This window comes from Panthera tigris, chromosome E2 (genome assembly GCF_018350195.1).
Source record: "Panthera tigris isolate Pti1 chromosome E2, P.tigris_Pti1_mat1.1, whole genome shotgun sequence".
Classification (NCBI taxonomy): Eukaryota; Metazoa; Chordata; class Mammalia; order Carnivora; family Felidae; genus Panthera; species Panthera tigris.
This window is the reverse complement of record NC_056674.1, coordinates 43,398,556-43,415,850: the sequence shown is the minus strand read 5'-3', so window position 1 is coordinate 43,415,850 and position 17,295 is coordinate 43,398,556. Positions and strand designations below refer to the sequence as shown.

The 17,295-nt window shown below is 52.1% G+C and overlaps 2 protein-coding genes across 9 annotated transcripts in view; both read right to left on the bottom strand.

Annotated features, from left to right (window-relative positions):
* The window catches only part of SLC7A6 (solute carrier family 7 member 6), a 35,938-nt gene extending 34,284 nt beyond the window's left edge, over positions 1-1,654 (bottom strand). For both annotated transcript variants that reach the window (XM_042968700.1, XM_042968699.1), the window contains exon 1: positions 1,588-1,654. The gene's annotated coding sequence lies outside the window, so the exon portion shown is untranslated. The remainder of the gene's footprint in view (positions 1-1,587) is intronic.
* A 2,557-nt stretch (positions 1,655-4,211) lies between these two features.
* Positions 4,212-17,295, bottom strand: part of PLA2G15 (phospholipase A2 group XV) — a 19,945-nt gene continuing 6,861 nt past the window's right edge. For 3 of the 7 annotated variants that reach the window (XM_042969401.1, XM_042969400.1, XM_042969403.1), the window contains exons 2-7: positions 14,510-14,808; positions 13,307-13,463; positions 8,886-9,004; positions 8,543-8,641; positions 7,918-8,142; positions 4,212-6,152 (exon numbers count right to left, since the gene is read on the bottom strand). In XM_042969401.1, coding sequence (XP_042825335.1) covers positions 5,641-6,152; positions 7,918-8,142; positions 8,543-8,641; positions 8,886-9,004; positions 13,307-13,463; position 14,510 — 1,113 coding nt within the window. In that variant the 5' untranslated portion in view covers positions 14,511-14,808 and the 3' untranslated portion in view covers positions 4,212-5,640. Of the gene's footprint in view, positions 6,153-7,917; positions 8,143-8,542; positions 8,642-8,885; positions 9,005-13,306; positions 13,464-14,500; positions 14,809-16,285; positions 16,460-17,295 lie in introns of those variants that run through there. The other 4 variants (XM_015541164.2, XM_007090332.3, XM_015541163.2 and 1 more) reach the window with 4 other exon arrangements.

Genomic DNA, 17,295 nt, shown 5'->3' with positions numbered 1-17,295 from the left:
GCATATCTAGACTGCTGCTGCTCCCGGAGTCCCAGGTCCTGTGAGCACTGTTTGCGTCACTTTTGTAGAAACGTATCCACATCCTGGAGGCTACAGCAGGAAGCGCACAAGACAGAGGTCAGGAAATTTCCTGTACCAAGAAGTGCCAAGGAGATAAGTCACATAACTGGTATTTACTTCTGGTCTGCAATAAAAATATGTCCGCAGCCAGAGAGAGAAGAAGAAAGACAGGGAAAAACTGGGTTTGTGGTTTTCCACATACTTGTCAGGAGAGGGAAATCAAATATAAGAACTCAAATGACAGTCTGAGACCAAAGTTGGGAAGCAAAAGCCGTGAGCGCACAACGGCACCTTAGCAAAGTAGGCAGCCTGGGCAGCTTCCTCCTAAGGGCTTCACAGCAAGCCAAGAGAGACGAAAATGAGCTCAGGAAGCACTCAGACTTTCAAAAGTCTGCTGCCCCCAGATCTTCAAATCAGGGAGCAGCTCTCAGAGAAGCACCAGATGGCTGAGCATTCTGCTAACACGATGCTAGATTCGCTGGCAGTGCTTTTTTTCCCCCATCAAGGGCAGAGACTGAATTCTTTTGAACCGTGTCACCAAGCCCCACAGCCCAGTGCACACAAGAGGTACTCAAGTCTGTTAAATATTGATTCCTATTTATACCGACCATTACACAACGTGGTACCCACACTGTTTGCCTAGCGCTTAGTGAAGAATTCTCAGAATGTTTTACAAATATCTCTTTCCATTTACAACGTGAGATGATCAAACAAGATGACAGGACATGAGACGGGAGGAGGAGCCTTCATGGCAGCAGCACGCGGTTCCCTAGCCCTGCAAGCCCCCGCCCTAGACAATCTCGCAGCATCCCAAGCTCTGATCCTGCAGGACATCCTCAGAGTCTTGCACGCCGTCTTTCTCTCTTGCAGACTTTCTCACAGCACAGGCTCGCTTTCTTCCCGTCACGCTCACCCTGGAGCACCTCTCAGTCTCTTACACAGCGTCACACTCGGGGCCTCTGTCGCCAGAGTCTCCCTCTCAGTCTCTCGCACACTCCTGGAACCACCCTCACACGCTAAGAGAATCACCCCCAGGCTCTGGGTTTCACACACACAGCCTCCCGCTAGTCTGGGCGGGGGGGGGGGGGGGTGTGCCTCACGCACACCGAGTCTCCTTCACACCAAAGTCTCTCCCGTACTGTCAACATCATCTCACACACTCTCGGCGTCATCTTCTCACTCAGGGTCTTTCTTGCACACTCACAGTCACCCTCAGACTCAGGGGGGTCGCTCACACACACACACTCACACAGACACAATCTGACACGCTCAGTCTTACACTCAGGGTTCCCCACACTCCTGGAGCCACCCTCACGCTCGCGGTCCCTCTTACACGCACAGCGTCACCCTCTAGCACGCTCTCACCGCGGCGTCTCTCACGTGCCGCCCGCCCGCCCACCCCGCGCCGGGTTTGGCGGGCCCGAATTCCGCACGCGGCGACTGCGGCGGCGCGGAGAGTTCGGCCTCCAGGACGCGGCCCCCCGCCCCGGCCCCGCTTCCCCCGCGCGCCCGCCCGCGGCCCGTTACCTCGCGGTAGCCAAGCGCCGACAGGATGCTCAGCAGCTCGACCGCCACGGCCGCCCGGGCCGCTGAGGCCCCGCCCCCGCCACGTCACGCGCCGCCGGATCGCGACAGCGCGCGCCGCGTCGGGACAGGACGCCTAGTTCCGTGCTGAGTCCGCAGGCGGCGGCGCCTCTGGGCCTAGGGGGCATCGCGGCGGCCTCAGGGATCAGAAGGCTCTGCTCAGTGTGCCGTCCCGACGTCTGCGTGCACTTGGCTCCCTGTCCCCAGGAGGGCCGTGACCTGGGCCCAACCACCCTCGCTCTAAATGGCCCCCGCAGCCCGTTCCTTTATGGCTGTTGGCCATACAGCTTACACAAGTTGCGCTAGATAGCCTCCGTACCCTGTTCTCAGCCAACCCCTCCGCTACGCACCCTAGGAAGACACACAGACCCAAAACGTTTTCTCCCAAACTCCTAGCTCAGCCCAGCTCCCGTCCATCGGAGCCTCAGCAGACACACGGACACTAACTGGCTTCTGTAACCAACCCCCCGCCTCCCTAGGGCTCAGGCTGGGGGACATTTTTTGATCCTTATCTTGTCTGACCCTACCGACACTCTCTTGGGGGAGCTGCACCCTCGTATCCTCTTCCTCTACCTCGGCTGCTGCTTCACCATCTCCTTCTAGGGGTCCTTTCCTTCTGATAGCTTTGGGGCTTTTCTAGGGTCTCTCTGACCTCTTGGACAGCTGAGCCTTCCCCCTTAGCTTCCTGTCCACAACCTCAAGCCATAGCTCTCTCCTGGGCCATGGAGTCATTTCCCACAGACACGTGTTTACACCTGCACATCCTATAGTTTGAGACTGACCATACCCAATCTCCTGCTCTGCATCACCCAATGACGCAGCCAGAGATGGGCAGCACCCTGGAAGCTTCCTCCTCCTGTCCCCCAAAGACCTGCAGGTTTTCTCATGGTTTTCTTCTCCCCAGTTATAGTAGCCTCCCAATCCCTACTCTGCTCCCTCTAACCCATCCCCATAGGGTAGGGATTGCTCCTAAAATACACATGGGAATGACTGTATCTCCTCTGCCTAAAAACACTTCCATTCTCCTATAGACCTGAGACAGTGATCCTTGAAGAACCCTCATTGCTACTGCCCTCCTTGTGCTCTCTGCTTGGAATACCGTCCTTTAGTGTGAATGAGAGTATGTGCATATTTGGAGTCTTTAGAATCTGACCCTTTGTCCCCTGGATCCATTCCTTCTGCTTCTCTGGCCAGGCAAAGTAAGAACTCTGCTCATATGTGTCACTCGGTGGCAGCCAGTCCACTTACCCTTGCAACAGCCACGTACATGACCTGCCAGCATCCAGATCTCTGGATAGAACCCAGTTATAACAATCCACCATCTGAAAGCCCATTATGCACCAAACACGGAATTAGATGTTCTCCAGCACCATCAGTGTTCCTCAGGACCACCCTGCAGGATACATTTGTTCAGCCGCATTCTGCAGATAAGCAAGCTGAGGCTCAGAAAAGTTGGGAGACTCCGTATGTAGTAGCCTGGAGCCGGTAGAACTCAGATTTGGACCCCAGTAGCGTGAACTATAGCCTGCTATGACTCCATGCCCTCTCTCAGCAGCTGTGAAATCGAACATGGCAGTGGGGCTGAAACAGGTCAGGGGTGAGTAGGCAGCTGTAAGGCCACCACAAGGGGAGCAGGGGACGGTGGCTGTCAGGGCAGAGCTGGGAGTCAGGCTGGGTACGACCTGGAGGTAAGGACCTTTTGTGTTGTCATCCTTTCACCAAGGCCAGCAATTACAGCTGGACCTGTGTATCCTTTGGCATCCTCCCCCTCTTTGGGCCACATTTCTTCCAGGTTTTGCCAATAAATAGTGCTGTGAGAGGGTTCAGAGTGCCCTCTAGTGGCCCAGGGTGTATTGAAGCCTGAAGCCCAGGCTGGCCCAGGGCAGGAACTGGGGCTCTCACCACCCCACTGCCGCCAACCCCCACTCTGGGCTCTGCACCATAGAATTAAGGCTTGGATGTCATCCCTATGCATGTTTCCCTGTCTCCGGCTCTGTTTCTCTGTCTTTATCCATCTCCACTTGGTTCCCAGTGTTGTTCCTTGTCTCTGTCCACACCTAGTCTCAGCCTAGTCTCTCCTCTTCTGTCAGTCTCTATCCCCAGAGAGGGACAGACAGTGGGCAAACTGAAGAAACAAAGAAGAAGGATGGCGTCCTAAAAAGAACTCTAGGGTCAAAAGACACTGAGACCTGAAAGATGAGAGAGGACAAAAAGGCTGGGAGCGAGAGTCCAGCCAGGGTGACCTGTGGGATTGTCCTCAGCCCCCAGCTGTGGGGCAGCATGTGGGGTTTATACACCAAGCAGGAGTAGAGGGAGGGCAGGAGCCCTCCCTTTCCAATGGGAATGTTTCAGGTCCTGGTTCTTAGGCCCAGGAGGGGAAATAGATTCCAGGAGAGGGGGCAGGAGGATCAAGCCCAAATAGGTGCACAGGAGCAATGCTTTGGTGCTGAGAGAACCCATCAAGGCCCCAGGAAAGGTCTAGCCCCTGATTACCTACCTCTCTAGCGTCTTCACTCCTCCATTACCTCCCTCTTTTCATGCTCAGAAGAGACTCTAAGCCAGGGCACTTTACAGCATCCAGAGTATTTTTATTGCCAGAATCAAGGTACAGCCTGCTCAGAGCCCCAGTACGGAGCACACCACTCAGGAATAAAAGGAGAGAGATGCTGGGTATGTTTACCACACAAAAAAATCCAGCTTCACAGAAATCTTGTGGGAGAGCAGCACAGTCCAGCCTGACTGTGGCTCTGGGGTTCCATCCTAGAGGTTAGACTCAAGTCTTGGCCTAGAGCCATTGACCACTTGGAGATCACTGCCACCAAGGCAGATCCAGATTCTCCATCCCTGCTATTATAGGGAGATCCATGCAGCACCTCTGGAAAGGAAGGAAATTACGAGGGGAGCCCCAAGGCACCTGGCTCTCTCAGGGACGACTCAAGCTTCTGGGTTAGTCTCTGCAGACCAAGCACCACTGAGCTGCCTGGTGGGAGTAGGTGCTGGGCAAAATTGGAAAGAGTTCTACCTCCTCTCAGCTCTGCACCAGCCCACACGGGTGCCAGAAAAACCCTAGGGCTGGGTGGCAACGTGGTGGTGGATTTAGCAGGGATACCCCGAGCTGCCTTAACTGCTTCCTTGAGTTCTCTTTCTTCATGAATACCTAAAAGGCCATGGCACTGGCCCTGCTCTCATCCTTGAACCACATTCCCAGAGGGAAGGGAGCCAGCATCAATACTGTGGGTAACAGCCCAACCACAGGAGTCAAGGCTCCTGGAACGCAGCCCCCAAGAACTAGAGGGCCATATGCTGCCCAATCCTGAGCTAGGCTGTTCTTGGAGGTGAGGGAGGTAGGAGTGAATGTCCCGGGACCTGGGAACCATGGAGAACACAACTCGCCCCTGCCTGCAGGAGGAACCAGGCTGCCTCCAGAAAGCGACAGTCAAGCTGCTGAGCAACTAGGCCACAGGGAAGCCAGCAGCTCCAGCCACCCACAGCCACTATCAAGCCTACCTGTGGCCAGTGTGTGGGAAGGATCCCCTAGGGACCAGACCATCCCTGGGACCTTTAGGGACAGGAACCACACCTCAGTAATATCCCCCACAAGAAGACTAAGGGGCCAGGGCCCAGTGGGTAAATGTGAAAAGGCCACAGGGGTAGGAGAAACAAATGACCCCTCAGTCCAGGATTGAGGCCAGGTGCCAGCCAGTCCACCTGCGGAGCCAGTCCTGAGGTCATAGCAATTCCATCATCATCATCAGCAGCAGCAGCAGCAGCAGCATTCTTTTCAGCAAGGATCCCTCAAGTGAGTCCAGACTATTTCTTCTTTCCTCACATCCACAGAGAAAAGGATAAGAAACAGCACTTCCCAATGGCAGATATTTCACAACCCCAGACTGAGGACATTAGCCAGTCAGTCACAAACTGCTAACCTCACGGGCCACGGTAGCCAAGAGAAGCAGGTGTGGCCACGCCATCCCACAGCCCTGCCTGGCACAGGAATCAGGGCCCAAGAAGCACACGTTTCAGATAGGCCAGGGTAGTGGCGTTGGCCAGCATCTCGATGTGCTCGCTGCCCGGGAGCGCCTGCAGTGACACTTGGTGCTCCTGGCGGCTGCGCCAGGCCTGGCACTGCAGGGCGCTCTGCAAGTTCACAGTGCCGTCGCCATCACCAAAGCAGATTTTGGGATCACGGTCTGGGAAGCTCTCATAGTAGAAGGAGTCTGGCGTGGGGACACCAGTGCCATAGAGGCAGTGCAGCGGCACGCCAGGGGGCACTGTGGCTTCGACCAGCCCCTCCGTGTCCTGCCGCATGAGCCATCCATCTTTGAAGCCAATGTCCTGGAAGAACTGGCGGTAGTCCCGCAGCGTGTAGTTGGCTGTGGGTGTACGCACGAAGATCTTCTCAGGGGACCAGGTATAGTTGTAGGGCAGCAGCCAGCTGGTGGAGACGGCAGACCGCTGCTGCTCCCGAATCTTCAGGGGCCCAATGACTGGGATCCGATTGTTGTCTCCTGCAGGGAGACGGCTTTCTCAGTCTGTGCTCAGGACAAGCTGGCAGGGCAGCACGGTCCCCACCAGGCCCCCCGCTGGGCCCCAGTCAGGGGCCCAGTCAGCACTCCGGCACCTCTACACTGTCGTCCTCATTATAACTCCCCCACGGTTCCCTTTATTTTTGCTCTATCTGGGAAGCACACCGCCATGACTTGTTTCTTTCCTCCTGCATTTCCTCACAGGGTTTAGGCAGCACATACCCACAAGGTGATTCATTGTGTAAACAGTACCCTCCTCTGAGCATTTGTTACCAGGCTTGTGGGCACTGACCTTGTGGAAGGTGAATCAGCAGGCTGTCAGCCCAGGGACACATTCATCTTTCTCTTTTCTTACACTGAGTTACAAAAACATTTTTCTTTTCCTAGGCTCAGACCTGCAGCCAGCCAGCCCTGGTCGTACCCCACTCTCCTACGTGACACTGACCTGGGCAGCCAGGTCTTTGGGAGACACAGCAGGAGGGGAGGCTGCAGGCAGAGCGAGGGTCCTTCACACACAGGAATGCCAACAACACAGAGCCAGGGAGGCCTCTGAGGAGTGAGCCAGAACTTGGAAACAGGGGCCCTCTGACCTATTCAGGACCCTGGCCATCCATCAACCCACCTTCTGACTGACGAACAGGCTTTCAGCTCTGCCTTGTGAGGTCTGGCTGTAGGACCCCTGAGGAAAGGAAAGCCCCTAGGTAGGGGTCCATGACTACCACCCCACCCCCTACCCTGCCCCTAATCCAGACTGCCGGGACCTGACAGAACAGTTTCTCAGAATCTGAGGCAGAAATCTAAGGAGACTCACAGGGAAGCTCTGAAAGGCTGAGACCTGAACCTCACCACGGTTTCCTGTCTCAAATTCATGCGTGCCCACATCTGTCCTTTTAGGTCCAGGTTGGACAGAGTAGATGGCTGTCATGAGTCCTTGTTATATCCGGACTCGTTGTCCAGGCAATCCAAGGTCACTACCGGGAGACGCACTGTGTCCGACCTGATTGCAACCATCGGTTGTCCAGCAAGTAGGTCAGGCAGTGTTGATGACATGAGGAAGAAAGTTCCTCAGACGCTTGGCATAGTGGCTCGTGGCTCCTAAAATGAGGGGCCACGGGTTCATTCCCAGTCCTAGCAGAGGGAGGAAAGCCCCATGGCTATAGCTGGCAGGCTCTGATAGCCCTGAAAAGGCAGGTGGATTGGGGAGAAACAGGGAAGGAGGTGACTTTGCCAACTGCCAGGCAAGCAGGCCCAAATAAATCTGCACCTGCTTCCTCCCTGTGTTACCCACAAAGGCTCCCCGCTGCCACAGATGGACGTATGACTCATAAACAGGAAACTGGAGTCCAACCTTCCTTCCCTGGGGCAAAGGTGGGCATGAAGAAGGAAAGATGAGGGTAAGAGAAAGGGAGAAGGCTCCCTCAAAGAACTTTGGGTCAAACCAAGTTAGGCCAGCCAGGCCAGAGCATAGTGTACGTGTGTACACATGTGCACAAGCAAATACCTGAGTGACCAACAGTTGTGCCACTCTGTGAACATGCAGCAAAAAAACTTACACAGATAACAAGAGCCATCAACTAGAGAGATGAAATTAATTAATGATAGATCCTCTTTTGGAAAAGGAGATGTTTAAAAAAGCATCCCACTCTGGAGAAGAGACATGAGGGTGGCCCAGGAGGACACTGTAGAAGGAAAGAGAGGGCACCATCCCTGACATCAGCCCCCCAAACTGGGTCAGGCAGGGTCTTACCTGAGGCCAGGACACGCAAAGTCTTGGCCACGCCCCCCCAGGGCGCACCCAGTGCCACAAAGGCACGGATATACTTGTTCTTCCAGGCCTGTGGCTGCCGCTGCAGAAAGTAGAGTGTGTACATGTTGCCCATGCTGTGGGCAACCAGCACCACAGGGCCCCCATACAGCTGATGCATCTCCTCGATCATCTCCCGGAGAGCCAGGAAGTAGGGCCCGTTTTCATCTGTAGGCCAGAGCCAGGCGGTGGTCAGGAAGGAAGGGTCCTGGGGCCTGAACCATTGAATGTTTTTCAGGCCAGATCCAGGACTAGGCGGGTGGGGAAAATGCTAAAATCCAACTGGGAGTGGTCTGGTTTTCCCTCCTTTTCCAGGAAAGGAGGAAATGTAGGAGGTCCTTTCCCCCTCCTCAGCCTCATTATCTCTCCCCAGAGCTCAGAGGCCCAGAAATCCTAGGGTGAGGGATGGAGAAGGACAGGACAGATTGACCAGTGGTGGTAGCTGTGACTGCTAGGCTAGACACCAGAGGCCCTGGGGGACAGGGGAGAGCCCAGGGCCCCTGGGGGCTGTGACCTCCTCGTCCCCACCTCCTAAGACCTCAGAGAGGAAGCAAGAGTGACCACTTACTTGGGGCTCGGCGCCAGTCGTAGGGGGCCCCCCGGACATCCTCACCCCGTGTGTAGCCCCAGCCCACAAGACTCTCTACCATGGTATGGAAATAGGAACCTGTAGACAGAAATGTATGAGAATTGTAGAAAGGACAGCCAGTGCCAGCCACCCACACCACACCCAACAAGGAGACTGTGACATCTACTGTAGGAAGATCCCTGAAGGAGTGCTATAAGGCTCTGTGCCTACACTGATTAGAGACAGTTTACAGGCTCATTTCAAACTAATAGCATTCCTCCCACTCTAGGAATACAGAACTTCCAGCCCCATTCCCTGGAGGGCATGAGGAAGGGCTACATACCCACACTGCTTCTGCTGGGGTCCAGGAACTCCAGTGAGAAAGTCTTCCCAAAGCCAGGAACACGCACATCTACACCATCTGGAAACTGGGTGGCCCGGGATGTTCTGTTGTAAACCAGCCTGTCGGGGGTGGGGGTGGGGATATTGAGCTGGTGATCCAGGGATGACACTGAACATGGTGTGTCCTAATACTTCCCTCTATCCTAAGCCACACTCCCTTACTATTCTCATGTCTGATAAGAAGCATATAAAGTATATAAAAAGTAACAAACTTTATAAAGCACAAATCAGAGTAACCAAGTCCAACAGGGGACCCCAAACAAGACTCATTCCAAAGATTAAACCCAGGGCCCCTGTCAAGGCAATATTTTCTTCTCCTCCTCAGTGTCATCAACCTCAGAATGCAGGTCTTGGATTTGGTTGGAAAAGGGAAGTATCAGACCTGGCTCTGCCATCAACATCATGCTTGACCCAAAAGGCAGGTAGCCTAATCTTACAGGCTCCCATTCCCCATCTCCATGGATTTAGCTCCTACCACCTACCACAATACATCACAGGGCAAAGGAGATGATAAGTGCAGCATACAGACCCAAACAGAGAAACCACCACCTTAGGGCCTGAACACCTGTGGCTGTTGTGTAGGTGGGTGGGCAAGGTGTGGAAAAATGATGGGACAAGGTGGTGGGAGACAGAAGGAAAGCTTTGTACTAGGCCAGGAACTTGGTTCTGGCCTACCCGATACCAAGGAGGCAAATGTGCCCAAGAAAACACAGGTGCCTAGACCTGAAGTTCTTGGTGGTCCTGAGTCCTAATCTCCATAAGATCAGCCACAGTAAGCTGACCAAGATACCCAACATAGACCTAAATAATAGGTCCGGGGGGCCCACTTTCTCTAAGGTGATCTGTAGATTATCCCTACAGAAAAGTGTTGAAAACTTTCTACAAGGACAAAGCAGCTCTGTGCCAGATGAAAGTCTAAACAAGTCAGATGTCCAATGAAGGTAGACAAGCCACTCTCAGTATCAGCCTGCACCTCCGATTGGCAGTACCTGAGACCACGTCTCTGGTGTAAAAATAGAATTGCAGATCAACAGCCCAGAAATAACCCTGATCACATACAAAAGAGGAAAGAGTCAACAAAGTAGGCATCATAAACAACAGGGAAAGGCAAGGCACCTGAAGAACTAGCTAATATATCTCCAGAAAAAAAACTTTAATTTGTGAGACTCCATTCAGCTCAAACATTTACTGAGCACCAATTTGTTCCTGGTTCTACCGCTATAAAGATAAATGAAATACACCTTCTTTCTCTGCCCCTCTGCTGCTTGCACTCTGTCTCTGTCTCTCTCTCAAAAATAAATAAACATTAAAAAATTAAAAAAAAAAAGATAAAAGAGATATGCAACCTCTGCCTTCAGTGAGCTCAGTCTTAGCCCGGGGTCACATAATTCTGGGTTCAAATCTTAGTTCTGCCACTCATTAGCTGAGTGACCCTAGGCAACTTTGTAACCTTTTCGAGCTTCCAGGTTTCCTCGTCTGTAAACAAGGTTGAAAACAGTACCTGTTTCATAGGGTTGCTGTAAGACTAAATGAAAGAAAGTATGTAGCACAGGCTGTGCCTATATTCAATAAGTGGTAATTTTCTTTTTTTTTTTTTAATTTTTTTTTTTAACGTTTTTTCATTTTTGAGACAGAGAGAGACAGAGCATGAACGGGGGAGGGTCAGAGAGAGGGAGACACAGAATCCGAAACAGGCTCCAGGCTCTGAGCTGTCAGCACAGAGCCTGACGCGGGGCTCGAACTCACGGACCGCGAGATCATGACCTGAGCCAAAGTCAGACGCTTAACCGACTGAGCCACCCAGGCGCCCCAATAAGTGGTAATTTTCAATACAGTATTATTTTATTATCAGGGAAACATCCTTGGAAACAAAGTTTGGCAACTGATAAAGATTAAAGGGAATAGACATGTGGCATGGAAGAAGGAAAGGTTAAGAGTTCTGGGGGAGTGGCAGGGGAAACTTTACAGAGGGACCAGGCTCAGGTTTTAAAGGGTGAATGGGGGGCAACTGGGTGGCTGAGTCGGTTAAGTGTCTGACTTCAGCTCAGGTCATGATCTCAAAGTTTGTGAGTTCGAGCCCCACATCGCGGTCTGTGCTGACAGTGCAGAACCTGCTTGGATCCTCTCTCTCTCCCTCTCTCTCTCTCTCTCTCTCTCTCTCTGTCCCTCCCCTGCTCACTCTCTCCTTCTCTCTCTTAAAAACAAATAAACATTAAAAAAAAAAAAATTAAAGAGTGAATGGAGGGAATTTATCAGGCAAAGGGTATAGAGCTAGATTCCAGGCTGAAAGTATAAAGACATGGAGACATGGTATGTCCCAGGAGGAACAAGAAGTTGAGGGGCCAGTGAGTGGTCAACTCAGAGGCAAGGGAAGGGATGGAGGCCACGTTGAGGCTATTAATAGGGGCTGAAGCATAGAATCCACATGTAAGGGGGTGCCTGGCTGGCTCAGTCACTAGAGCATGCAACTTTTCTATCAAGGTTGTGAGTTTGAGCCCTACATTGGATGTAGAGATTATTTAAAAATAAAATCTTCTGGGATGCCTGGGTGGCTCAGTTGGTTGTGCATCCAGCTTCGGCTCCAGTCTTGATCTCACAGTTCATGGGTTCAGGCCCCACATCGGGCTCTCTGCTGTCAGCACAGAGACTGTTTTGGATCCTCTGTCCCCGCCCCCCCACCTCTCTCAGCTCTTTCCCTGCTCACTCTCTCAAAAATAATAAACAAAAAAATTTTTTTAATAAAAAAAATAAAATCTTCTGGCCAACTAATCTTTGACAAAGCAGGAAAGAAAATCCAATGGAATAAAGACAGTCTCTTCAGCAAAAGGTGCTGGGAAAACTGGACAGCGACAAGCAGAAAAATGAACCTGGACCACTTTCTTACACCATACATAAAAATAAACTCAAAGTGGATGAAAGACCTAAATGTAAGACAGGATGCCATCAAAATCCTAAAGGAGAAAGCAGGTAAAAACCTCTCTGACCTTGGCCACAGCAACATCTTACTGAACACCTCTCCAGAGGCAAGGGAAACAAAATAAAAAATGAACTATTGGTACTTCATCGAAACAAAAAACTTCTGCACAGCGAAGGAAACAATCAGAAAGACTAAAAGGCAACTGACAGAATGGGAGAAGATATTTGCAAATGACATATTAGATAAAGGGTGAATATCCAAAATCTATACAGAACGTATCAAACTCAACACTCAAAAAACAAATAATCCAGTGAAGAAATGGGCAAGACATGAATAGACACTTCTCCAAAGAAGACAGCCAGATGGCTGACAGATACATGAAAAAATGCTCAACATCACTCATCATCCAGGAAATACAAATCAAAACCACAATGAGATACCACTTCACACCTGTCACAATGGCTAACATTAACAACTGAGGCAACAACAAATGTTGATGAGGATGCAGAGAAAGAGGATCTCTTTTGCACCCCTGGTGGGAATGCAAACTGGTGCAGTCACTCTGGAAACAGTATGGAGCTTCCTCAAAAAATTAAAAATAGAACTACCTTATGACCCAGCAGTTGCACTATGAGGTATTTATCCCAGGGATATAGGTGTGCTGTTTCGAAGGGGCACGTGCACCCCAATGTTTATAGCAGTGCTATTCACAATAGTCAAAGTATATGGAAACAGCCCAAATGTCCATCGATGGATGAATGGATAAAGGAGAATTGGTGAGTATATATACAATGGAGTATTATCAGCAATCAAAAAGAATGAAATCTTGCCATTTGCAACTATGTGCATGGAACTAGAGAGTATTATGCTAAGTGAAATTAGTCAGTCAGAGAAAGACAAATATCATATGACTTCACTCATATGAGGAATTTAAGATACAAAACAGATGAACATAAGGGAAGAGAAGCAAAAATAATATAAAAACCGGGAGGGGGACAAAACATAAGAGACTCTTAAATACAGAGAACAAACAGAGGGTTACTGGAGGGGTTGTGGGAGGGGAGATGGGCTAAATGGGTAAGGGGCGTTAAGGAATCTACTCCTGAAATCATTGTTGCACTATATGCTAACTAACTTGGATGGAAATTTAAAAATCAATCATTCAGTTAATTAATTAATTAAAATCTTAAAAAAAAAAAAAAAGAATCCATGCATAGGGTGTAAAGCACAAGGCATGAACTAGAGAGAGTAGAGCCAAGAGCTGCAAGAAAGGCAGAAAGTTCTGTCTCCGAGAGTGCAGAGGTGGTGCTGACTAGACAGGGGAAGTGAGAAGGGCAAGAGGTCAGTGACCTCAGGGTCTGTTGAAGCAGGGATGAGACAGAAATAGGTTCTAGAAATTTCTTTAACCTCGGTGAGCAGCACCCCATCTGTGCCCCAGCCCCCACCTGATGTTGTCGATCCAGCAGTCAATGATGACAGGTAGCAGCAGCTCGAGGTTCAGCCAGAGGGTGAAGTAGTTGTCCGTCCTCTTGGAGCAGAGGTAATGTACGACCGTTGGCTTGTCCAGCTTTGCCTCCAGCTGGTTGCCCAAATCACCAGGCACTGCAGGGGGACACAGAACAGTCATGAGGCCCTGGACCGGCAGGCTGGAGATCCTTGAGGCTTGCACCCAAAGGCCTCCTACTATAGCTGTCCCAGGCTACAGAGTAGGGCCTTGTTTATTCAAAGGAATGGCAAACAGGACAAAGCACTGGGCCACTTAACTAGCCAAAACTGAATCCAGAGAAGGCACTCTAGGACAGGCTTGTGGATGGGGTGGCAATGAACAGAAACACAGTTGAGAGAAGTTCGTAATGGTACCTGCCAACCTCTTGAGAGCCCAGTAATCTTCCAGAGGGCAGATCATCTGGAGGGCCCTAGGCTCTCAGCACACCTGGACCCTGTGTCAGAGATGGCTACCCTGAAACAACACAACAGTCCAGCCACAGCCAGGTAGGGGAGGGTGTGACAAGGCCCAAGGATAACTTCTCTCTGCCCAAGCCAGTCTAGTCAGTCTATACACACAGAGCCCTCAGGCCCTTGTGAAACTCAAACCCATCCCCATGGCTTCATCATCCAACATTCAAGGCCCTTGCCAGAATATTGTTCCCATTGGCCTTTCAGGCCTCACTTGGTTCTACATGCCATGCTCTTGCATCTTCCAAGCATATCACCATTTAGGATCCATGATCACTGAGTGAACCATCAGCTCTTGGCTCTCCTGGGCATTCTTTGGTTTCTACAAACCTAGCCCTGCACAGGGCATGCCCTCCCTTTGCATCATCTCACAGTGTCCTCAGGACAACCATGAGACGCAGGTGTGGCACCTGCGTTCACCTCCCTTAACAACACAGATGCAGAAATGGGGGGTCCTCAGCATGACAGTGCAGAGACCTTGGTCACTGTCTGCAGCAAAGAGGAAATGGCTCAAGGAGGAAGTCACCAGATTTGCTGTGCCTGAATGCTCTTTGTCCTGGATAGGCTGTGTGGCCTCTAAAAATAGCAGTGGTCACTTCCTAAGCCCCTTTTTGCCTAAAACTAGGACAAAAGACATCCATGTAACTTTCACCTCAAATAACACTGGGAGAGAACATCCTTACTATGCTCACTTTACAGATGAGGAGACTGAGGTTGGGGTAGAAATGACTTGTTACAGTCCTCCACCAGCCCAAAGTCTTCTTCTGTATCACTTCTTTGGTTTCTACCACCAATTTGGGTCTCACTCATAGAAGGTGGTCACCCTTGGAGGCTGATCCTCTGATGGTCCCTGCTGTGTGTCCAGGAACAGCTCCTCCACTGCCCACCATGGGGTTTCCCAGGATTAATGCCAACAGCTTCACTCTCTGAGAAGCTGGGCAGATTAGGATTCTGTGACTCTGGCTGTGGCGTAAGGCTCCTCTGCTGTGACCTAGGATAAGCAAGAACTGAGCTGAATGAATTGAGTATAGTTAGCATCAATCCAAGCAAAAAGGCTGCCACACATCAGGGACCCCATCAGGGACCACACATTTCCCAATGTCACACCCTTCATACTCAGAACTCCTTAGGCTACCCATGACTTCTTGTGTGCTTACAGGATAAAGTCTAGATGAGCCAACCAGTCACAAGCCCTGCACAATTCACTCCTCCCCTAACTCCATTCCAGACATCCTGGATTGCTTACCTCTCTCCCTCTGAGATGTAATTTCCTCTGCCTGGAACTCTCTCCTGGCCTCACCTATAGCCACATTCTCCAGGCAGCCTTCCTTAACTGGATTGGTAGACTCTTTGTGCTTACCCAATACAGACCTCATCTCTAGGGATCCCTGTAAACTTAGGGAACACAGGGCCAAGTCTGCCCAAATCCCGTGGTGAACCTGAACCCAGCATCCCCCTGGAGTATTTCCTGGCCTAGAACTCATGGTGGGAACCCCCAGGGACCACATTGTCAGCCAACCCTACCCTTCTGTGATCTGCATCACCCCCATTAAAATACCCCCGTCAGAAAGAACATGGGGGTCATGCTGCAGCACACTCAGTATGTGACATATACCTCAGCATGTCTCTGCCCTTATGAATCCTAGCTGGCCACCAACTCAATGCTTGAATGAGGCATCCAAGGCCCCCAAGACAGAGAAGTCTCATCTCTGCCCACCACCACAAAGAAACACTGTGGTTCCTTTATAATTACAGGGGCCAGGGCCAAGGGGTTGGCCAGGAAGGTCATCTAGACCCAACATAGCCCAGTCCAAATTGGTCTGGAAAGGGTAAGATGCTCCCTGACATCTGTTCATAGCCATTGTCCCAACCCTTACCTCTGTCTTTAGCCATTCTCAGATTCCCTTAGGCCTCCTCCCTCAGGCCAATGCCACCCATTTGGTAAGTTGGGGAGGGGGGTGTCTTGGTGGCAGGATAGGAGAGTCATTCTTTCCCCCAAAAGCTTCCTTTCAATAATGCCTCCTGAAACACATGGGGCTGGAAGAGTCGAGAGAGACAGCCTCCTAGCCATGCCCAAATCAACAACTGAGGACCCTGGAGACCAACTCCGAGAACACCCTATTCCCCCGCCGACCCTCAGGAGTGGGGCCAAAGGATCTCGGTCTCTCCAGCTAAAAAATTGACATAAAGCGAGGCAAAGCTTGGGACTGACGTAGATAGCATTACTGATAGACAACAGAACAGCAGCCCTCCCATTTACCCCATTATTCTACAGGGGAAGGTGAAGAGAGGTTGACCACACCCGCGCCCAGCATGGCGAGAGGTGGACGGACCGAACCAGGTGACAAGACAGTCATATGCTCCCCACCCCACGCTTAGAGCACAGCAGATCTGGAAGACGGCTCCGCCCGCACCCGGTCCTGCCGGATGCACGAGCAAACGGACCCACGACTGTACGCGCGCCTCACCCAGCACCACAGGAGGGGGACTTCCGACCGGGAGCGCCGGGTCTACGAGCAGCAGGAGGAACAGGAGGCCACCCAGGAGCAGCGCCGCAGAATAGGGACAGAGGCGAAGACCCATTGCGTGCCACGGCCGCTACAGGTCCGAGGTGCGGATTCAGCGCCCTGGGCTGGCGCCTAGGCCGGGGCGGCGGCGACGAGCTTAACCCCCCCGCCCGCAGTAGACCACGGCCGCCGGGCCAATCAGGATCCAGCTTCCCCAAACGGCCTGCCAATAGGAACTCGCCGCCAGACACGTCCCTCCCGTTTGGAGCTCGCTGCCTCGCCCCTGCGGATCCCCTGCCGGCTCCTTGGACCGTGCTGCGCGCCGAGCGCATCGATCGATCCGGGCTCAGCCTGGCTTCTCTGCCCTGAGTCCCCGACCGGTCGCACCCAACTCGCCGCTGCTGGAGACCCAGCACAGCTTTGGGTGTCCACAATCCACGCTGCGCGGCCCGATTCCTGGTGCGTCCCTGCTTTGGGATCTGGAACGGGCTGGGCCGAGGGAGGATTCAGGGTCCAGTGCTGGCAGCTGCTGAGAAACCCTGGTCAGAGCAAGAAGAAGGGGAGAAGTGAGTCTCGGAAAGTTCTTGGGCCTTAGGGGACCGGGAGCTGACCAGGACCTTTGTGCAAACCCTACACCGATTCTATACACCCTGCTCCGATGTCACCTGCGTTCAGGCAACGGGTTCAGGGACTCCCCTGCGTCTGTCCAGGGTTTAGGAATAGGGGCAGGACAGGTAGAGGCTAGGTCAATGTGTTTCGTTTCCGAGAGGACTCCCCTCCTGTTTTAGTTGCGCGCAGTATGGAGCCACAACATCAGACTGAGCAGTACTCGCGCCCAGTTGAAAGTGGGTTTGAACCTCAACCTTGCACCATGGCCCATCAGCAAATTTTCCAGCAGAGCAGGGCAGGGACTTCGGAGTCCACCTCCCATCCCAGGCAAACTGGGGATCCAGAGAGGGCAGAGGCTCCCT